A 23755-nucleotide genomic window follows, 5' to 3' on the forward strand; every position below is an offset into this window, starting at 1 on the left:
CAAACTTTGAGACGCCAAAGGGTCCTTTACCGTCCGAGCAAAGGTGCTAACCGCTGCGATAGCGGTTTCCGTGTGGGTCTGCTCTCCAAGGACTCCACAATGTACAGTGAGGCGATCCCCTCGCTGCTTGGAAACGTTCGCTAGAAATCGGTGCCTATTTTCCTGTAACTAGCCACAAAAGGGGGACGGGCGGCGTGCCGTGTCGGCTGCCGTTCCGGAAAGGCGCGGCGGGAGTGCCGGGTCGCGGCTCTACCTGCCCGAGCCACTTGGCTTCGTTCCGGGACCCGCTTCCCCCGCGCGCTGGTGGCGGTTCGTCCTGCGCGGGAAACCCCCGCGGCGGCCGCGGAGCGAGGGCGGGCGGGCGGGGAGGCGCAGCGCCGCGCTCCGCCCGGCCCCTGACAGCCCCTGGGCGCCGCGGCCCACCCCTCGCTGTCCCGCCCCGTCCCGTCTTGTACCTCTGCCGCGGGCCGGACGGCGGCGAGGGGAGTGCGGGAAGGAGCCATGTCGCACGGGGCGCGAGTGATCCGCACAGGGGTGAGCAGCGGAGGGCCTGCGGGGCCGTCGGCCCACACCACCGCCTCCTCCGCGGCGGACTCGGAGGCGCAGCTGATGGACGGTACCTATTTCCGCTCCTGCGCCGGCATGCTGAAGGTGGCTCAGATGGTAAGGGGCCAGCGGTTGGGGCGGGGGGCGGCTGCTGGGACCCTCAGTCCTGTTGGGCGTTCCCTGCAGCGATGGGTCCGGAGAGCGTCGTCGCGGTGTGCTGGAGTCGCAGTTCGGAGCGGCTTTGGCCGCTGAGTTTTCGCTCCGAAGCTTGTGGGGAGAAGCAGAAGTCCCGGCGCCTCTGGCCAAGCGAGGCACTGAGGGCTGTCGGAAGGCGCCTTTTGCCTTGTTGAGGCAGCAATACGCGCTTCCAGCCCGACGGACTGCGAGCCCCGAGTCCCGTTACTTGCTTCGCGGACTCCCTGGTGCTACCTTGGTAACAGTAACGATTAGTGTTAACTACTTTTTGCCATTAATGATGATGGTAACACTGGTGGAAAGGCAGATCGTGCTCCAGGGGGACACTGCATTCCTTAGCACAGATAACTTTTGGGGAGAAAGCAGAGCCAAGTGCCAGCACCAGCAGCGGGCTGGTAAGTGTGGCACCACGGCTGAGACCGGTGGTCCGGCTGACTCTGTGCCATTTCAAGTTGGAGACTTCCAAGCAGGGCCCCAGTGACCTGGGGAAGGATCTGGGAGATGTGTGACCGAAAACCAGAAATTCTGAAGAAGTGGAGAGCAGAGAACTGCCAGGTCTGGTGCCAAATCCTATGATTCTATGAAATGAGGCCTTCACTTGGCTCAGCACAGGAAACCTTGCTCCATCCAGATACAGAGACGATTAGCACATCTTTATTTGGAAAGAATTATTTATGCTAAATGTGTAAACGCTCCTGCATGAGTGTTAACTTGTCTGACTAAGAAGTCTCCAGTCTTACTAAGAAGGAGAATCAATATGCTGACAGGACAAAGGTAACGTCTTTTGTATGAGACATATGTCACACTAAATTGCATACTCGTTATGGTTATGAAGAGGGAACATAACTCTTTTCTCTTCTTCCTCAATCCTTTTACCAAGAAGTAGGTGATATGAGAGAGAAAAAGAAACTTGCTATCACTTACTCTTTAAGTAAGTGCTGTGTTTGCAGTGCTTGCAAGCTAAAAAGAAATTTGATTGTATATGCATGAAATAATAGATTACAACAACATGCTATGGAAATACATGAAGGAAATAGAAAATAAAGTTGCAGCTGTTCTGTAAGAAAGATCATAGCACAAGGACTAAAGATTAAGAGATTGTGTGTCAATGTGATAATTACTGATTTGTTACTAGTGTCTAAATGTTTGCAGTGCTTTCTCTTAGAATTCTGGGTGCTGAGATATCTGGCACAGTATGAAATTAGGAAGTAAAAAGTTTTTCTTGCTTATATGCCTACATTGGCTTTGAAAAGATAATGCATTTTATGCACCGAGTTCCTGGCTTTCCAATGCTTGGGGAGGAGAAAATGTAGTTCTGAGAGTTGTGTGTTTTGCTTGGCAGTTAGACAGTTTGAAAACTGTTTTTCGTGCCCGAGTAATAACTGATGTTAGTAGGGGATCCATTTTCAAAATCTAATCTGAACTGATGCTCTGCTTTTACCTGGAAGTTACGAAGTATGTTTGACATCTACCACTCTTCACCTACCTCAGCGGTGATTAATATAGCTTTTATTTTTATTTTGTCTTCTTCTTTGCCCTCCTCTTTTATTTTTTTATTTTTATTTTTTTCCTTTGTACTTTCAATTTTTCCAAGACTCATGCAGCATCCCCTCGTGGCCGCCTTGGCTCTATAGCAGCAGTGTGTGAGCGTCTGTGTGTCTGTGTGCACAGTACACTTACACCAGAGAAGATACATAACTTGAATTTTAGCTATCTTGGCAAAATTGACACATGTGGCAACCCTCAGGATGTCATGCTATCTGTACTGGTTTATTTGAAGGATGGTTGCTCTCTGGCCATGCTACTGCTGCCGTGTGTTATTGTAAAACTTTCTAGGAAGCTATGTTACTTAGCCTTGTTAGTTCTCAGCACACAGGTTCTTGGATGCATTTTGAGGCATTTGTGCCATTAGAAACAGCAGTATGAATTTGTGTTCATATTGTCATCAGAGTGGGCAGTGTTCGTAGATTGAAACAAACCTGATTCATCTCAATTTCTTGTGGAGCCCTTCTGTACCTCTTGTATTTTTACATCCTGGAGGATGCCACACACAGTGTATTGGACTTGAGCCTGCTTTCAGCATAGCCCATGTTTGACCATGGACCTTATGAAGGTATCCCATCGTCTTAGAGAGTTGGCTGGCAGGAATGGTTGTGATTGTATCACCTGTTCAAAGTGATTGCTGTGAAAATTTGCAAGAGGATGACCAGAACAGACAGAAGAAAGAAAAAAAGGTGTTGAGGGCTCACATGGAGGAGGAGAGCCGGCACAGCACATGCTTGTGTAGGTGTCTCAGGCTTCTTTAACTCTGCTTGAATTGTTCTTTGTTTCTGGACTCTGAGAGGTGCAAAGATGGCACATGCTCTTTTTTGCCTTTCTTTCACTTCCTTCAGGTTGGGCCAAGCTAACTTTAATCACAGTTCAATCTGAAGGTGATTGTTCCCACAATAACACTCTGATTGCCAAGTGATCAATTGTTCTGGCACAGTAAGCACAGTTTCAGAATACAGGGTGTTTTAAGCTAGGTATGACCTAGCAGAGAGCAGTTTCACCAGTAAGAAAAGAAGAAATTAAGAATTCTCTTCCAAAGGCTGAAGTAAAGAATTACTAACAATTGCAAGGTAATAAAACCTAAACTTAATAACAACTCACTTAACATCGTTTTAACTTGTTAAAAATTCTAAGGCAATAGTTAAGGTTTTTCTGCTGAGTGTTTAATTTCTAAAGTAAGTCTTGACAAAAGCAATTATGTACTTGACAAATGAATGGCCCACAAGACAGTGTGTAATTCTGAGTAACTCTGAAGCATGCTGAAACCTCTCTGGGTTATTCATATACCAATACAGAGTTGAGTAATAGTGTTCAAGAGAATACTAATGTGTGTAGTACTGACAGCTAGAAAATACTAGCAGGTAGGTTGCTGGAGCCACAAAAAATTCTTGAACGTGTTGGATGATATCAGACAAATTTACTGGGGACCAAATAAGGAGTTAAAATATGAAAATAAAGCAAACTGTGCTAGTGGAGGAAAACAATTCCTAGTCGAAATCACTGATACAGAAAATTCACAAAAGCAAATGGTGCTCAGAATTATTTGAGAGATGCTTAATCTTCTAAATCTTCTAACTTGAAACACCTTTCTGTCCATAGAAGTGATTGAAGTAAAACATCCAATTCTTTGCAGCAGCATGTCAGTTTTGTGTGTGAGGTAATAATGCTGCTCAGTCAGAAAAAAAAAAGGGGAATTCTGATGATATGCAGAGATGCTTGAAAATGCAAGCTGGTCTCTGGGTCTGGTGTAGACTGCACTTTGAGTTTTCCCCTAATGTCACTTTGTCTATAGTTTCCTTGCTGAAAGCTGTGGGATGCTAATCTACAAAGCTTTGATGCAAACAGTTCTGGCTGATAATAGAAAGTATGAAGAATAATGCTCTAATAGTGGTCAGTGATGTCATGATATAGAATATAAAAAATTTTAGTTTGAGGCATGCATGAGGCACTTCATGTTTGCAAAGAAAATAATAATTGAGGAGAACTGCCCCAAGAATGTGCAGGTGTCTTCAGTCTGCAACTCTGTGATAAACTACTTGCTAAGCAATGAGAACTGGGACATGTTTTTAGCAGCAAAGTTGTTTTCAGGCCAAGGTTAGAGCTGTGTTTTGTATCTGCTAATTATTTTTGTTCTGCTAGAAGCTACAGTTAAAAAACCTTGTTTGACATGGTGAGCAAAAAGAGAGAAAGAAGTCATAGATGGCTCCAAGGCAAGTAGGAGCTCTTGACTGAGGAAAGTCCAAGCCTAGTAATTAAAACCAGCAGGTCTGGGAAGTCCTGTTATTTCTGCTCTGGGATGACTGAAACAAGCTGGCTTGGTCAGTTGTGTGTTTTCCATGCCTCTCTGGGTGGCCATTTTAGAAATCCTCTCCAGGTAGTGGCCCAAGATTTGGGAGCAAACAGTGCCTTGTCTGTGTGTTAACCAAGCAGGGCTTGGTGGTAGGGTGACAACATTTTATTTGATGAGATGAAGCTTCACAAGCACACCAGTTTAAGGAATTTTTTCTTTCTGTCTCGCCTCCATGCAGCCATTCTGAGCTGGAATCTCACAGCTGTTTGCAAGGTTATGCAGCAAATCAAACCGAGGAACTAATGTAGCTTTACTTCAGCTCTCCTTCAGTTCTCTTTTTTTCATAAGAGTTTTTAGAAAACAGTGCAGCCACAGAGCCTGCTGTCAGGAAGAGCAAGTGCCTAGCATATGGGAGCAGGAACTGCATAAACCTCAAGTGGTTCTGTGTGCTTCAAACCACAAGCTGAGAATGTAGTACTTTTTCTCTTGGGCAGGGGAACATTTTGTACCGTCTGTGTTGCTGTCTATCTCGTTAAGCAAAAAGGAACTAGCCATTTTTCTAATGTTGAAATCACTCTAGAAGGTTAAAAACATCAACTCCAGTGAAAAGGCTGTTATGGTAATTGATAATCACTAGGAAAACTCATTTCTGAATGTGTCAATGACTGTTTCATTTGTATCCTAGAAGAGGTTTCCCAAAAGCACAAAGTTAGAGCTACCTTTTCTTGTTCATTTGACCCATCCATTAGGATTTGTTGCAATATATTCATTAGCAATGTGAGTGCATGTAATGCTCTTTGTATTGAGTTGGTTGAACAAGGGTCAGTAAATACCTTTTCTGAAACAATAAAAAAAGGAGACGGAGGAAATTTACCACATCACCTGAGACACCTTAGTCTGCTTGAAAGAGCAGAGTGAAGTACTGGCAGTGGTTTCCTGACACATTTATTTTACAGGAAGTTAGATTTGCAAATGCCATTAAAGCACCCTCATCAGGTGTCCATGGATAATAAAATGTGGTGAAAAACATGGATTCTTATGTCTCTGTGACTTTCCTTTAAGACATGCAAATGCAGTGTATTTCCTCCCTTCATTTCCATTGGAAATGAGCATTATCCTCTTGTGCCACAGTGAAACAGAATCCAGGGGACTGATTCTTTTCCAGTGTGGTTTCCATCTGCTCAGAGCCTATAAGTGATGAAAAGCAAGCATCCTTCACTGAGTTCCAGGGCTGCAGATGCTGGAACAAGCTGTTTGGTCTCATTGTGAGCCAGTAAAGCTGTTGCCATACCTCACTGAGGGCAGTATACTCGGCCATGAGGATCTATTAGATACCTGCTGTACTTTACCAGGGTGACAGAGTATTGTCCCCCAAAGCCAGACAGTGTTTGCTTACTATGAGTAAGTGTTTCCTCTGCCCTTCTCCCTGGGGAGTCCTTGTGATGTATTCACTGCATCTATCTCCTTCACACTGTTATCATGACATATGCACTGTGGCCTTGTCCTATTTTGTGGTGAGATGTAAAGTATACAGCAGCCAGAAATTGCTCCTTCCTGTACACACAGACTAAACTCTGAAACTGCTGTGATTTCCTTCACCCACCTGTGAGCCTCCTCTTTTTTGCATAACTCAGGCTCTTAAGGGATCATCATGGCTGAATCATCTTACTGCACTGCAGCGCTGGGTATCTGATGAATGTAATGCCAAGAACAGGTGTGTCTGACTGGTCAAAGCTAGGTGCCTGTGGCTTTCAGAGACAGAGCAAATTTGGCTACTGTTCTTGCAACAATAGCAGCAACTGCGATGCTTATGGCATCCTCTCCTGCTCACAGCTTCCCTTAAAGTGGAAATGTGATAATGACAATGTTTAGAAGCTCCTTCAAGGGGAATTCTCTTAGAATATTTTTGGTGTTTTGTTTGTGTCATGGATTGAGGCTTATGCCTTTAAAAAAACATAGAGTGCAAGCCACCAGAGGCTAGAGAGAGCCCAGAGTGGACAGGAAATTGTGATCTTTTGGTACTTCATTCCAATAATTCTGTTATCTTATATCTTACTCTATTTAAGCTGGCAGCAAGACCAGCTCTTCCTTCTTTCTTCCCTTTCTTCTCCCAGGGAAGCACCTCTCTATCTCCTGGTATTTTTACTGTGCAATCATGGCCAAGGCTGGGCAGGGGGGGAGTGGAGGAGGGTTGGGGGGTGGTGGCAGTTCAGGTCTGGCCAGGCCTGAACTAGCCTAACGGGGGGGGGGAAGAAAGAGCACTGGGGCTTATGGTAAACCCCAGGTAGGGGGAGAAAAGGAGTATTGGGGGTTTGGTCTGATTTGGTGGCAGTTTGAAGAAGGTCTTTGTTCTGATGGTATGTGGTAGTAAATACAGCTTTCATTTGCTTCCAATTGAGCTGCTCGGGCAAAGTTAATGTTGGGGCGGGGGGGGGGGGGGGAAATTTCAACCTCCCACATGGTATTAAGCCCAGACTATGGATTTGTATATTTCATATGCTTTTGCACTGCTTTGCATTGTAGCTTGTAGTTATTAATAGCACCTTCCATTTAATCTTCCAACACATTCTGTATTTCTATCCAAATCCTATGTGTGGTCTTTCTTTAACTACTTTGAAAGTAATTTTAGAGTGTGTCTTTTCCCACTGCCCATTGACCAAAGACTGTTTGGTTTATTTTGTTTGGGGGGGGGGGGTGTTTGGTTTTATTTTTAATACCATTGCTGAGTTTGAGAAACTGCAGCTCAAGAAACAAGTACTAACTGCTGAGAGAGAAGTATGCTGTTAACCCAAGGTGACCAGCAGGAGCTGCAGAACTACAAAATGACTTAGCATACTCTTCTGCAAGTCTGTAATCATGCTCTTGGAAGGCCACTTTGAGAGCTCTCTTACCTGTTTGGGAAGAACACAGTCCTTAGTTGCTCTTTGTCACACGCTGACTAATTGAGCCTTTAGTAGATTGCTTTATAGAGCTTCCTAGTAGGCATAGCCGTGCTATCCCATTGTGTTTGAGAAGCCTGACAGTCTCCGGGCAGTCACTGAAAGCTGTCAGCGGTGACTGCCACTGGGGAATCTTTATCTATTCTAATTTTTCCCCTCACATTCATCACCCTTAACTTCTCAGGCTTCCTGCCAAGCATCGAGTGTTTGCACGTTCTTTTGTGTGGTGAGGCCCAGTGTGATCCAGCAGGCAGGTTGTGATGATGCCAGCTGATCTGGAAAATGCCACTGTCAGCCTTTTCAGGAACTCTTGCTTGACTATTTTTTTTTTTCCTCATAAAAAATTATAATGTGCTAGCACAGCTAGCTACATGGACTTCAGTGATGTAAACAAGCCCTCCTCATATTCAAGGAGATTGTCCCCAAGGCTCTGTTGCCATGGCTAACAAAGCCTTTGCTGGAGGTGACAGATACAAACTTTTTAACACTATCTGTTAAAATTTTCTGCTGTCTGTGCGACTGCCAGCCGTCGGTGTGGTATTCTCTTGGGTGGGGAGAGGTACAGCAGGTGTTAACTGAAGATTTGAGTCAGTCAAGCAAGAAATGCCTCAGACAGTGAGAGCAGGTTGTGTTGTGAGCAGCATCTGTAAGGGTGAGTGCTGAACAGATTGCTCAGTGAGGATTAGTAGTCAAAGGCACTGAATCTTCACTGAGTGGCTCACAAGATATTCTTTATCTCAGCAAACTTTCAGGAGCATCACATTATGCTCTAGATTGCCATGAGGCACAGGGTTTGTGTTATACATTCCTATTTATGTTTGAAGTAGCTGTATGCTGTGAGATATGTATTGGATACCCAAGTCAAGGGGGAAACATGGCAGCTTGCTGTGTGGAGTTTGTGGGAATTTGTGTACCCTGGGCTTCAAGCAGATGCCAGTTTAAGCCAGGCTTGGCTGGTCAGCCAGTGTGGGGTCTTTCTCTGTAGGTTTGCCATGCTTGGCTGGTAAATGCATTTTCAGGCAGTCATGAACTTTATCTACAAGAGCTCAATGACTCACAAGTAAGAGTTAAGCTCTTTCTGTATTGTATATGGCTGACTAGGTGTGACTTTATTGGCTATATAAAGGGCAAACAGTACAAACAACCCAAACAATGTATCTGAGAATGGTTCAAAGCAGTGGTTTCAGAGGTACCTTGCTCCTACAAGGAGCTCTTCTTCCCCGCCAACTCCAAAGTATGGCAGGTGAGGCGGCCAATCTCCTGCCCCTAAGGCTCCAGATCCAGAGTTGGTGATCTCTGTTGCTGCTTTTGTAGCAATGAAGTCAAAGGAGGAAGGTCTCCATACCAAAGGTTTACATACCTTAGATGTCTTTGTACCTCTGTGAGCATCTATTTTCCTATACATCATTGTTGGATTCCTTTCTGCCATCAAAAGCCACTTTTCTGCCATTCTTTAACATCTTAAAGCTCTTATTTTATGTTCTACCAAACCTACATTTGTTGGCCTGCAAGTTTCCTTCTCTTCCTGGTCCTTTTCTTTCTCTTGCCTCAGAAATGCCTTGTGTGCTTGAGGCAGTCTTTCTGTGTTTACACAAACCTACCCATAGTGTGGACAGTCCTCTCCTGTCATTCTGTCTCACTCCTGGGTCTACCAGACTGAGAGAACAGTTAATATGGCTCTCCAGGAAGATCTAGATGTTAGAAGTGTTCCCCTTGCAGAAGAGAGAAGTAAATGTCCAGCTTTCTGTGCAATTTCTGGATCTGAAGAGATTTGGTTATATTAATCCCTACCTTTTCAGCTGCTATCACCAGATCCTCTGCTTGTTACTACAGAACTCTGAAGATTCATATGTCTTACAAAGTTTTCTGACTTCCTATAATCTTCTGAGTTGTGATATAGGAACTCTCCTTACCATGTGAAATGCGTGGTCTTGTACAGTGGAGTGAATTACACCAGGAGCCACATGTATGCATGCTTTTGAGCAATCAGGTAGCAGTATTCTAGTATTCTTCTACATAGGCAACTAGTGTGGTGGTGTGGAACACCCAATAAGCAGCACATCCAGTTCCTTACCTGAGAGGAGAACAGAGAGCACAAACTGAGCCAGTGATTGTGCATATGCAGAGGAAAGCAGTTATAGATGATGCGTCACTGCTCTTACTTGAAACAGCAAGTTCGTCTATGAGTTGGGGATTATGACTTTATTTGAGATAGGACAGACCACTGGAGTGACTGGCAGGCTAGCTGTCATATGGGGACTGTTGCCTGCCCAGAGAAGTAATTCCTTACAGGTGGACAAGCTACATACACGCTTGCAAAGTACAGAGCTCTTTTGGCTTTGTCCAGACTAGTATCTGCACTCACTGCAGGCATCTGGAAAGACATAAGCACCTCTTTGAGACTTAGGTGGAAAGCAGCTGCATTTCCCAGAGACAAGACCTTGCTAGGGCATTTGCTGGACACAGAATTCTTTCCCTGTCTGTTGCAGATATGTGATGCTAACAGCCAAATGTGCCATTAATGCTGTTTTGCAGTGAGATTTTTGTGGTCTGGGGATTGTTTGTGAGTTCACTACAACATTTGTGCAATGTCATTCAATTGTCACTTACATTGCTGCAGTATTTGGAGTCTGGTGTGTGTGACTTTCATGTAGATAGCTGGTAATGCTCAAGCAGTTAAAACATTTTAAATTTATGTTGATTTTAACACCACACCTGTTAATATTGAATTGGAGAGAAAAGAAATAGGATTATGAGATTGTCGTTGGTAACGAACTTGTGTTGGGCTTTTGGTATTAATTCACTGTCTGAGGAGAATATAGCATATTCTCTGCCTTATAACTGTAAAATCTTCAGCTCTCAGCTGTTGCACAGGATTGTATGGTGCCTTTCAGCTTTTCAGTGCGGGGCAGTGATGGCGCAGGCAGCTGCGGAGATTACCACGTCAGCGGTGGGATTGCACTGCGATCAGTCATAGGCAGGGCTTCATTGTATCTAGTAATTACAAGGAATTGCCTTTTAAATTATCATGGCTGACACCTTGTAACAAGAGCTCTTAAGCAGTATCATTCACTTGAGGGATCTGTGACTGTCTCGCAGCCTTTTCCACCACCGAGGGCTGTGCCTGAGCAGATAGAAAATTTCTTATGAACAGATAAAGAATGCCACTTGCTTGTATTTAGGACTGTCCCCTTATCTGAGTCATAGAGGGTCTAAGTAAGATTGTTTTGCCTTTTCTTACCCTCCCACCATTTTTGCCTTCAAGAGATAGCCTGTGGATGCTGGTGCACAGAAGTCACTTAGAGGTGGCCAGGCCCTCATAACAAAGCAGCCAGATGAGAAGGAAATCTGCCCAGATACTGAGAGATTCTTGTGCAACGAAAGACTGACTGCTTCACAGAACTATGTCCTCGAAGGCAGCTAATTTCATCTGTCATTAGTGAAGATTCAAATGGACTGGGGTTTTAATATTTCTTTATTGTTTGTTTGTTATTTTGTCTTTGGTTGCTTGTTGTTGTGGTGGTGGTGTTTTTTCTTGTAAGGGTTTGGCTGTTACAGTTCACATTTCCAGCACCACCCTGGAAGAATGAAATCTCGATTACAGCAGCAGACAATATTGCTGCTTAAATTAGTTAAACCAGTCTTGCATGAACTACAGTTGTAACCTTGGCCTTGACCTTTGCTCATCTTTCTTTTTTGGGAAGCTGTAAACAAAAAAAATTATTTCCTTCTGTCCAGAAATGTGTGCTTAATAATATATGGGTGTTGCTTTACTGTGTTGAGGTGTTGCATTTGGAAATGTAGAGCTGGTGACATTTCTTCAGGGCATGGTTATCCTGACTGGCTCATGTAGGGGTGGAAAATTCCACTTACTATCTTGGCTGGTGTCACAAGCTGGAAACTTTGACCTTTTTTCTGTTGATGTTCAAATACACACACACTCACACAAAGAGCATTTAGCTGTTATTAAAAAGTTTTGGTTTTTTTAAAAAGAAGGCTGTGATAAAACTGGATATGAGTCTGTGCTGTCCCTTGTTCCAAATATGAAGACAGAGAGTTTCTGTACTATTGTTAGCACTAGAACTTGGGTAAGTTTTAAGAGAGTAGAAATCAACCAGTTTTTATTAATTTTAAGAATAGTTCTCTGCATCCTCCTCTTTTCAGATTCAAGAGGAAGGATGTTAAAAGCAGTACAAAGGTTCATCAGTGCTCCAGCAAGTGGAGCGGAGAAGCTCTCCTCTCAATGCTGTCTTAGTTTCCAGGAAAAAACAAAACAAAAATTAAACCAACCGCTAACAAACATAAGGCTTCTCACTTGTAGAGGGTTAAACTGTCAGAGGATAGAAAGGAAAAGCGTTTTCAGGTATTGCCAGCTCTCATCTGGGGACTGGTAAACCACAGCTGCTGCCTACTCCCTTTGCTATGCTGAATCCTGCCCCCTGACCTTTCTTTCCCATAAGTGGTGCTGACTTTTAGTTGCCTAATTGCAATGGATGTCCTCATGCAAAGGAGTGGAGAAGATAGGTAGGAAACATTATAAGAGGGAATTATGGTGCATTTGCATGTATAGAGGCAAATTTGGGTGGGAGAGAATGAGAGAAAGGAGAACAAATATGGAGTGTAATGTAGGGAAAGAAGAGGAAAGGAGAATAAAAGAGAAAAAAATAAATAAAGGAAGCACTGGAGACAAAAAGCCCTAGCACAGTGTCTTATGAGAGAATGTAACAGAGGGGAGTACAGCCAAGAAACATTCTAAGAAAGGCAAGAATGTGATTGTACATTGCATGTCAAAATAATTCAGTGAAAGATAATGCAGTGCTGAGTGGATTATGTATGGCAATGTGTGTGTCACAGTATTATGACAAATATTTGAGATAAGAGTTACAGTGTTTCTCTACAACTGGGCACCTTGAGGCAGCTTTGCTTCTTACCAACATTATGTTCCCTCCCTGTAGTTTAGCTGGCATTCACATCTTAATTCTATATAGAAAACTATTATCTGCAGCGAAAGTTACACAGTAGTTTCAGCCTGTCAGCTCAGGATGTGATCTTGGGATCTGCAAACCCCACATCCAGTTCCTTTCTGCAGTGAAGACTTTTAATATCTTTCTTTGTACTATTGCAGCAGCTAGAAGTCAGAGGCAAGGAGCAGAGTACCTGCAGTGGGTTAACCCCAGTCAGCAGCCAAACACCCAGCCTGCCACTTAGTCACTCCCCTCTCCTGCAGGATGGGGAGAAAACAGAAGAGAGGAAAAAAGGCTCTTGGACTGAGATAATCCCAGTTTTGTAAGGAAAACAAAAGCTGCACATGCAAGCAAAGGAAAAAGACAAATTCATTTGCTACTCCCCATCAGCAGGCAGGTGTTTAGCCACTTCCTGGAAAGCAAGACTTTAGCATGTGTAGTGGTTGCTTGGGAAGACAAACACTGTAGCCTCACATTTCCCTTTATACCTCCCTTTCGTGAACTTTTATCACTGAATACAACATTATATGGTCTGGAATATCCCTTTGGTCAGCTGGAGCCAGCTTTCCTGGCTGTGTCCCTTCCCAACTTGCCCACTTGCAAGCCAGCCTGCTTTGGAAGTGAGAAGATAGAAAGCAAGCTTTGCTTCTGTGCAAGCACTGTTTGTCTGCAGCCAAAACAGTGTTTTACCCACAAAGGCTGCTGCTCAGGCTGTCCCAGCTACTCTCAGTGCATTGCCACTGTGTGGGGTGTTGCATGGGCACAGAGGGAGAGGGTAACCTTTACTGCACAGTCAGTAACAGAATTGTGACAGATTAACTGCTTGCAGACAAGTGTGGTACAGAAGAGGATGAATAGGAAAGTTGCCTTGGCATTAAAGATTCTTCCAGTTAGAAAACATTCCCCTTACAATGTCTTGTGCATGCTGTTTGGGTTGGGTTTGTTTCAGTATGTGATAAAGTATATAGTAAGTAAATAAATGACAGTCAGGAAATCAATACTGTGGCTTCCTCTTTGGAAGTTTTAGAATCATTCCCACACATTTCTACCTGTGCTTATCTGATAACACCTGTGATCTCTTCATTGGGCTTCTGTGGGGAGGATGAGTAGGACTTTATTTAATTTTTTTCAGTGGGAATTCACTGTAAAGGAAAGCAGACATCTTAGCCTAGAGGTTTCTTAGTGGTGCTTAACAGTTCTGCCTTATTTTACATGTGTAAAGCGTTTTGAAGGTAAAAAACCTCAGCACAATGCAAATGAAGTCTTTATTAGTCCTTGTTTGGCAAATGGGGGAGCCGAAACAGTGAAGTACATAATTTACTGAAGCTCAGATGGCAAGATAATTACAAAACTGGGGTCAGAATGCAAGAGCCAGAGACTTTCAATTCCCTCCTCCTTGTGTCATTGTTTGCCTGTGGAAATGTGTTTCTAATGCTCAGAACATTAGGCTTTCCTTTAGAGTAGGTTCTTGTCGGTACTGGAGATCATACTGGATTTATGTTTGTGCAGGTAGCTGTGTCTGAGGAAAACACAGTTCTCTCCAAATCTTACAAAAGAATGAAGTATTGGCCAGAGCTTGCTTTATTGCATCCATTATAGCAGGACAGTAGGAAAAGATCATACAAAGCACTTGTACAGATTAATTCCTGAGTTATGAAATTGTTCTCCAGTTAGACAAAGTAGTGAGGTGGATTGAGAACTGGCTGAACAGCAGAGCTCAGAGGGTTGTGATCAATATTGCAGGGTCCAGGATGCCCAGATTGGTTGTGGAGTCTCCTTTTCTGGAGACTTTCAAAACCCACCCGGATGCATTCCTGTGCAATATGAACCTGCTCTAGCTGAACCTGCTTTACCATGGGGATTTGACTAGATCATCTCTGAAGGTCCACTCCAACCCCTCCCATTCTGTGATTCTATGAAATGGAAATGGACTGCCCCAGTAAAAATAATGGAGCTAAACAAACAATAGCTTAGCCACTTGTGTGGAAAATAATCCTGAAGTATTGACTATTCTCTTTGGAAACACCTCTTTGAGGTGGCTCACTCTCACAATATTGATGTGGTTATTTGGATGGAGTTTGGCCAAGATGACAAGTTTATATGAACTTCTTGTGAAGTGCATATATACAAAGCTTTGGGTTGCCCTTGAGGATGCATATATTTAGCCGGTCCCCTTAGAGCAGGTAAACTCAGTTGACATTACAGCAGGGAGAACCTCAGCTATGTTGTTTGGGTGTTGGTTGGTTTTTGTTTTGTTGTTTTTTTTTTCTCTTTTAATCTTAAGGTAATAATATTCTGATAATTAATGCAGTTGGTTAGGAGTTTAAAAGATGAGTATGCTGGAAAGGAGTCTTGAATTGCTGGCCTCCTCAGGTAGTTTTTTAATGTCTTGGAGAAACCCTTACAATGTTAGCTATCACTGCTCCTGGCTGACTTTGGATGGACTAAAATTTACAGTGACTGAAAGCATGCATTGTCAAAATCTGTAGTAAGAAAGTATTTGGGTACATCCTCAGGTGCCAACAACTTTAACATATTAAAACTTTATAACTATTGTGTTGGGGTAGGAATGAATTCCTCAGAATGTTTGTAGTATTTGCTATGATACTACCTCCTAATCTGCTCCCGCTCTGTGGGGGGTAGAAAAGGAAGGGTAAAACTGTTAGCTCAGTTGTAACCAGGTCTTCCAATCCTGTATGTGAGAAATCTCACTAAGTGTGAGTAAAACTGCATGTGTTCATGGGCACCTGTATTTTACAGCTTTCATTGATTTCCTTTGGAGAGTCTGTGAGGTTTAGATGCTTCAGTCACTGGTGCAACTCCAGGCATTCAATGCCCCTTCTGTTTGAGACCTCTTCCGTTGTACATAGAGGCTTCTTCCAGTTGGACTCTTCAGGCTGAAATACTGCTTCCCTTCTAGCAGTTGGCTCTTTCCTCACTCCTAATGGTTGTTTTACCTCATCTAACAACACATTTTAAAACATTGGTGCCATGATCCTTACTTAGCCCTCCATTTTGTTGGAAGCATCCAAATTGCATTAGATATTTGTCTCCTGTTCCTAAATGCCATTTTGTTGTGTTCTAATTAATCTCTACAGCCCTCTGAACACCATTGTAAAAATCTTTAATGTGCCTTTTGTCTTTCAGATCTCACTGCTGATTGGATTCATTTGTATAAACAGCTCTGCATGGACGGATTACAGTGCATACAGCTACTTTCAGATTGTCACCATGTGTGACTTGGTTATGATTTTGTTCTTCTACATTATCCACATTTTCAGAATCTACAGGATGCTGACTTGTGTTAGCTGGCCACTTGCGGTAAGCCTGTTAAATGTTCTGGGTTTCTTGTCTCTTCTGTAGGTTGATGTCTTGATTTCTTAGTCCATTTTCGTGTGCTGCCTCACAACGAGAGGCTGTCTTTGCCAGGGGAGGTTTAGGCTGGATGTTAGGAAGAAGTTCTTCCCAGAAAGCGTGACTGGCCATTGGAATGGGCTGCCCAGGGAGGTGGTGGAGTCACCATCGCTGGAGGTGTTTAAAAAGAGACTGGATGAGGCACTTGGTGCCATGCTTTAGTTGATTGGATGGTGTTGGGTGATGGGTTGGACTCGATGATCTTGAAGGTCTCTTCCAACCTGGTTTATTCTATTCTATTCTATTCTAACCAGGTCTCATCCAGCCTCTTCCTAAACACCTCCAGTGATGGTGACTCCACCACCTCCCTGGGCAGCTCATTCCAATGGCCAGTCACTCTTTCTGGGAAGAACTTCTTCCTAACATCCAGCCTAAACCTCCCCTGGCACAGCTTGAGACTGTGTCCTCTAAATTCTATTCTATTCTAATTCTATTATTTCATGTAGCTGTTTTTTTGTACACAAATCCTTTTCTTCCTTCCATTATTCATATCCAGTTCAGCAGAAGCTGTAAGTGTAAATTTGGATCTGATCCTGCCCTCCTTTGCAGAGATTTAAGCCCAGATTTACTCCAGGGAAGGCAATAGTGTTATTCTGAAACAATGGAGAAGAAGCTACTGATTATCAAGCCTTCAGCAGATGGGTCCTAGCTCAGCTCATTTATAGCAGCTAAGGGATTGCTGAAGTACCAAATTGGAGCAATAGAATTCATGTACTACATCCTGTCCTGAAATAAAGCCTATGAGTGCTATTTAAGTCAATTGTGTCTCTTTTTGGTATGGTTTTATGTAACTTAAACAATAATGAGAAATAGGGGCCTCAGCCTGATTGCCATAGCCTTGTCATTTGTAGGATATCCTGCAGGATGTTCCTGCCTCATTCCCGTGTTTCCCTTGCACATTCATCTCTCATATTCTAGCAGAAAACTAATAAGCAACACAAAAATGTGAGACCTGAACTTCCTCAGTAGCTTTGGGTCAGGTCAGCTAACAAAAGAGTCCTGCATCCTAGTGTGAGGTGATGGATTTTAATAACCCCTTAGAGCATGTCTCCCTTATGCATATCTAGGACCATAGCTGCATGTAGTTGCATGTTAGTTCCACAGAGGAAGGACCAAAGGGATGGGGAAAGCCAACTGAAGAGAGAGGGAGAGATTTTGAAAGCCAAGAAGTGGATGGATGGTGTTAATGGAAGCTGTGTAGGTAGTTTACAGATATAAGATAATGGTTTATCTATCCATCCATTTCTAACCAGAGAGAAAATTTATTTTTCTTTTTAGCTGAATGATGTGGTTAGACTTGTGCCCCTTTTTAATTTAATTTTTTCAAATGTGTACCACCACTATCTGTCTCCAGGAGGTACTGCTCTATCTAGAGATAACACAGGTGCAGGGACCAAAATGAGCTAATACACAATAGTTTTGCAAAGCAGCAGTCCATTGCTGTAACAGGACTGTACCCTTTTGACCTCTGCATTGGCTGCTTTTGAGTTTTGTTGTTGTGTATTTAATATTTCCTAAATGTTCCAGAGTCACTAGTGAGTTTAAGTCACTACAATTTGTGGCTGCTCAGCTTCAGATAGCTTTATGGGATGTGATGCTTGAATGTTGCTGTTTTTAAGACCAACCTCCTTTTCAGTCACATATTTAAGAATCTTTAGAACAGAATAAGATGATTTGTAAGAGACTTTGGGAAACTACAGGTAGTGTTTGGCTGAGTTTCCTGGCAGGATCTCTACATTGCAGTCAGGGGTGTGGTTTGCAATCTGTAAAATTGCAGTGGCTCAAGAGGTTGTTCAGCACTGACGCTTTTTAAAGCTGGGAAATATTTCTCCTAAGGGGCACTCTCCCAGTCTTTCACCTAATTCAGCCTTTCATTCTTTTCCCCCTTTGCCCATGCCTCAGTTTCCTCTAAATTAGTGCCTTGTGCACACTGCTTTATTTGGTGTCTCTAAGAAGGTAATGGCATGCCTAATTTGCTTGCTGCATCACTGATTAGTCAGACAAGCCTCCTAATTATTCTAGCAAGGGTTGTGAACCTGATTACCTGAAACAAGGTTACAAATGAGAAAAGTAATTTGCAGTCTCCATGCCTACTTCATGGCAAAGGTCCTCCTCAGCTGTTTATAACATCTGACCAGAGAGAAACTGGTATAGTATGATAAACTATTTATGTTCTGGGATTTCCTGGAATGATTCCTTTTGGGCACTAAATTCACTTTCCTTTGGTTTGAGACAATATCTCCTCTCCCTTGTACATGATATTTGCTTATCCCATACTGATAGTGCAATGCAGATTAAGTAAATAGATACCCTCCTGCATACCCCACCATGCCAAAGAAACAACCCATGTCCAGTTCACCAACACTCATATTACTTGCCATAAACTTTGTGAGGAATCGGAATCTAAATCCGCAGACAGCTCCTGCTTATAATAAGGCAAAACTGGTTCCTGAACTGACACTCATCACACTGCAGAAAAGCTTAAATGGGGTTTCTGAGTACTCTCTCAGAAGATCCCATGACACAGCAGCTGTAGATACCCTCACACACTTAGGAGCCTGGATGTTGGCTATGAGTGTCATTGCAGTTGTGCTCTTTGTGGCTTTCCTCTATTTCCAGTCTTGGTTGATGTTAAGTCTTTAGTAAATACAGCAGCAGCTCCACTGTTTACTTTCTCAGTTTATCAGAAGTAGAAGCCTTTGGTTTTACACTGATTTTCCACAAAAATGCTTTTTGCTGCTATTTTTTGCTGCCATTTCATATAGGCTAGAGAAATATGCCTTTAAGGCCTCTTCCTTCCTCCAGAACTGTCTCTTTAGGTAAGGTGCATCCTTAATGCAATAGAGGTAAGTGTTTCACCCTCAGTAATGTACTGTGTTGAAATGAGAGGATTGCATTCATACCCAGCAAGTAGATCTTTTCCCAATGGCATTAGTAGACCTAAGATTGGGCCTCTACCTTTTTTGAAGAGAAGTTTGTTTTTATTCTGAGGCATATCACACACAGTGCTTTCCTGCTAAGTTTCCTTTCTGATGCAGACTCTGCTTGTCTTTACAGGAGTTTCTTCATTATTTAATTGGTACAATTCTGCTTCTTATTGCATCGATTGTAGCAGCATCCAGGAGTTACAATATCACTGGACTTGTGGCTGGAGCGGTATGACTGTGTTTATTAGCCTTAACACTTTTTTTAGTTGCAATATATATGTTAAGTAGGGCACTGGAATTCTATTATTTGTAATTTTGTTTTCTTACCAATTTGCCTTGCTTGTGCCTTGGTTGGGTGAGCTACTTTCTAGCTCATTTCAGTGAATGTTCTGAGACAATGCCAACAAAAATATTTTGTTGTGAGACACCAGACTCACCAATAAAGTGGGTATTTGTCCTGTCAGAGCACCAAGCCCAAAGACTCCTACAACTCTGTTTTGACAAATGGCTGTTGCAGCAAGTAGAAATTACCTAAAGGATTTCACCCCAATTTTCACGTTTTGATGCCTTCTGCTCCTGAACCGAGACCTGTTCAAGATAATTTATCCTGAGCTAAAACCCAGGGGAGCCCTGACCTGACTTACTGGAAGATAATCTCTGCCTCTTTTGTCTGGAGGGAGAGCCTTATAGAGCATGACTTCTGAGTGTGGACAACAGTATTTTCACAGCAGTGGGACCTGAAATACAACTCCTCCAGAGTAAAGAATTACTTCCAGAAACTTAGTCCTGGTTATGCAAACAGATTAGGAAGACTTACCTGACATTTGTATTTGGCAGATGGCTGGGAAGATTTGTTTAAATGGGGCAGTAAAAAAAGCTGTAATCAGAGGTGTTAGGAAAAGACTTCTTTGTTGCAGAAGCCTAGGGAAAAGTCTAGAAGGTGAGACCTTTTGGCATCTGTTAACACCAGGCTGGATGTGGCTCTGAGCAGCCTGATCTAGTGTGAGGGATGCCTGCCCATGGCAGGGGGGTTGGAACTAGATGAGCCTTAAGGTCCCTTCCAACCCTAACGATTCTATGATAAAATACGTAGCTGTATTTGTGGTTCTGTTTGTTTTCTCATCCAGACTTTTGGGTTCCTAGCTACAATCCTATGTGTTTTAAGCATATGGTCATCCTACAAGGTTTCGTGTGTCACACAGTCAACAAGTAAGTATCATGCTTCATAACTGCCAGCATGCTTCCCCAAACTAATATTTGTATTTTCTGCCACAGGGCTGTGTCTGCCTGAAAGGATTTATTAATGTCCTCTTCCTTGTTACTCAAAATTACTCACAAAGCAATAACCTGCTTTTTCTGTCAACACAGACATATCACAGCTTCTGGCACCCCCTAACAACTAACTACAAGAGCAAAATAACTTGCTTCTACCAAATAGTGAATGTGTCAGTGCTTTCTCTTCTCCCTCACCAGCCTCATCTACCAACAGAAGGTTTTGTGTGTGTTCATTAACCAAGCAGATGAATTTATTTGTGGCAATGCAAGTGACTCTGTCTTCCTTTTCAAAGGTTCATCTGTATGATTCCTTAATCTCGGCAAGACATCTGCCTCACAAAATAGGACACCAAAGAGGAGTGCCCACTGCTAAGGAGAGAGCATGGGTATTTTGTTACAGCCTCAACAGCCAGTGGCTTTTGAAGACCTACTTGAATGCCTATGTGAAACAAAGTTCTGAACCAAAGTTTCTTTGCTCCCTGCCACTTCCCCATACCCCCAAAGACGTTTATAATGGAGAACTTGCTTTTTATGAGCTGTACAGACAAAGACAACTTCTGTCTCACAAGTGGGGCTGTGGTAATTTCCAGCTATTTGCAGTAAGGTCGTTTAAAACTAATTTGGAGAGTCATTTGGTTCTCCTTTCAGAGATGGAAACATTGCTTCTGACTTCCTCCATCTGTTTGTAGATGGGAAACCTACAAATTCTCACCTGATTCTTAACAGAGGAACTGTTACACACTGGTTTGTGCCTGGAAAAGCTGACTCAAGTCTTTTGTACTTCTTTCTATCAGAACTGCAGACTTTTTCTAAAATTGGCTCAGCTGGCATCAAAAGTTATGAACTGCAACTTGAAAACATTGCTGCAAGCACTCCCTCCCAGTCCCAACAGTAGATGATGAACTTACTTTTTTCCCCTCCATGAATCTATACAGGTTATTAACAATCCAAGATTATTCTTACAAACTTCCCTCTGCCAAATACAGTAAAGACCCACCCAAGAATCTGTGTTTAATGCCTGTGGGATCTTTTTGTTTCTCCTTTTCACAAACACTCATTTGTAAAATGTGTATTAGTGAGATCTGTTCTGCAGAAAATTTCTGTGCATTTCCTGTGCAGTGTTTATGGAAAGTCCTTGTGAATGGACCTCTCTTACATGTGATTTGTGCCTTCCTCCTCTGCTGGGATCCTTGCTTTTGGAGACTCTGCCCAGAGCCTGGACAGGCAAAACAGTTCAGTTTTGTCCAAAATAGTATTGTCATGAAGTTATATTTAAGTCTGAGGCTGAGAAAAGGCCTTCTTGGCACTTTTGCCTTTCTTTCCTTTTGCGGCTCTTCTCTAGTGAGCTGGAAATCTTTCATAGGAAAAAGGCCTCTCCTCCTTAATGTCTAGATGTGAAGAAGGACTTGCACTTAGAAGCTGGTCTTTTCTGTCAGGATCACTGCAGCAGGTTTCTGCATAAAGCAGGATTTATGAAGTTTACCAGGTTCTCCAGTCTGGAGGTAAAGAAGCATTTTGTGGCTGGCTGTGCATTTTTCTGGTTGTCTGAAATTCTGCATTGATACAGCCAATTAATTTAATGATCCACTCAGAAAATTATTTCTGTGCCTCATAGGAGTTCATCATATCATCTCATTTGTTGCCACCTTTTTTTTTTTTTTCCTTATCTGAATAGGTGTCTCTCTACTTTGATTTATTTAAACTTGTTGACAAACTCTTCTGTTCCTCTGGAGGAAAGAGAAGTGCTCTGTTTCTCCTTCACCTCCAGAGATGCCATCTCGGAGAGATAAGGGATGCTTTCCTACAAGCTTTAATTCCTCTTGGCAATCATGTGGGAAACCAGCGCTCTGCTGCACCCAGTGTGAATGCACTGTGGTGGCAGTGGGGAGAATCACCTACTAAGGACTGGGGCTGAAGCCTGAGTTTGTTCCAATGTTGTTTCCACTCTCTGCTGGAATCCACTAGCATCTTGTTTCTTTTTTCAGCTCTAATATTACTGTCACCACGTGGGGAAAAAAAAATAAAATCATGCAGTCTGACAAACAAAGGATTTCTGAATGATGCTCTGTCATTGTCCACAAAATATGTTTTGATGCAAGTGTACACTGGATCAAGAGAAGTAAATGACAAGTTCCCTTTTGGATTTTGTGCCTAGCAACAGGTCTGTCTGCAGCTTTTGCTGTTATGACAGTGCTGGATCCAGATGCTCTTAATGCAGAATACTTTCAGTCTGGGAAACTGACATCTCTGCTGCCAAGGCTTCCTCACTTCTCTCAAATCCTTCTTGTGAAACATGTTCTTCTTTTGGTAGACATGTTTTGCTGGTATCACCAGCTCTACCAGGGGACCTTTGAAAGACAGCTCTGTCTGCCAGGGACTTTGGTGGCTCACTACTGTAGCTCTGCCAGCAAAAGTGGTTTAAGTTTCCTTCAGTGTCAGCCTGGTTCTGAAAGCTGCGTCTGTCTGCAACTGTCTAACATGGGATTCCAGCTGTTTTAGAAATAAACTTACTGTTTGTTCTTTGGATGGTGTAATGGTTTTGACAACCAAATTGTTGTCTTGCTCCTATTTGTCCCTCCTCTACTAGAGAAGTGACTTTCTTTCTGCAGAGTGTCAGAATGTGTCCTGTAACTGGAGAACAAGAGGTAGAAGCCACAGAAAAAAACCTGTTCCCCTGCTATTGTGTTTGGACCTGCTGGTCCCTGACTGTCCCACCCAAAAGTTGCCCACTTTCTTCAGCTACAAGTTGAGTGTAGTATATCCTTTAAACAAACACAGGTAGAATTTTGAGTTCACTTTTACATGTACATGCTGGGAGAAGAAAATACGTAGTGAAAACTATTTCATACTGCAAAAACGACCTACTGATAGTTGAGCTCTGGGGGCTTGGGATAAATTAGAGAGTAAATAATCAAGTAGAAACTGGGAAGGTGAGAAGGGGAAACAAAACTTTTAAAAGAAGAGGAAGGGTGGCTTTGAAAAGCCTGAGGTCCACAGTACTGGATAAACAGACTGAGGGCTATGTGGCAGCTTGCGTACTTTTTCTGTTGCTCTGCAGTGGTTGTGTTTTGCACTGTGTGAACTACAAGCCAATGAGTTCTTTGCTCCTAAAAGTCTTTGGCAACAAATTACTATGTGGTGTATAAAGGACCACAGGTAAGGACAGGAGGTAAGATAACTTGTAATGAAGAGGGGAGGGTGCAGGGCTGTTGATTCATGCTCCATGAAAGAGGATTAGGAACTTACTAGGATAAAAAGAAGCAAGAGAAGATGGGGAAAGGCAAGTCTAAATAGAAGTAGAAAGCTTAGGAGAGGAGGAACTAATGTGAGTGCTTTATGCACCAATAGAAATGCTGGCAGATGTCAACAATTTCTGGCTGTGCCAGTACTTAAAGGACAGACCTGTCTGTGGTGATAGAAAAGCCTCTCTTCTGTTGGCTTTCTGTGTACACTTCATACCATGTGTCTAGGATTTTCTTGTTCTGATAAAGCTGTGGGAGGATGCACTCTGAGCGGAGGCTGCAGAATATGGCACTGAGTTACTGCATGTTCTGCCCTATTTAACTTAAATTTGCTAAAGGCTCCAGTCTTAGTGATAGCATGGAGTGAAATGCTGCTGGCTAAGCGTGAAAGGCTGTGTACTGGCCAGTGGCC

At 43.0% G+C, this 23755-nt stretch overlaps 1 protein-coding gene across 1 annotated transcript; it reads left to right on the forward strand.

Annotated features, from left to right (window-relative positions):
• The first annotated feature begins 452 nt into the window (after positions 1 to 452).
• CMTM7 (CKLF like MARVEL transmembrane domain containing 7) lies at positions 453 to 20189 on the forward strand. Its single transcript, XM_054160941.1, has 4 exons — positions 453 to 663; positions 15633 to 15806; positions 18957 to 19055; positions 19954 to 20189. Exons 1-4 carry the CDS (start codon positions 502 to 504, stop codon positions 20053 to 20055), a joined length of 537 nt encoding a protein of 178 aa, XP_054016916.1. The 5' UTR covers positions 453 to 501; the 3' UTR covers positions 20056 to 20189.
• Positions 20190 to 23755: the final 3566 nt, after the last annotated feature.

This window comes from Dryobates pubescens, chromosome 4 (assembly GCF_014839835.1).
Source record: "Dryobates pubescens isolate bDryPub1 chromosome 4, bDryPub1.pri, whole genome shotgun sequence".
Lineage (NCBI taxonomy): Eukaryota > Metazoa > Chordata > Aves > Piciformes > Picidae > Dryobates > Dryobates pubescens.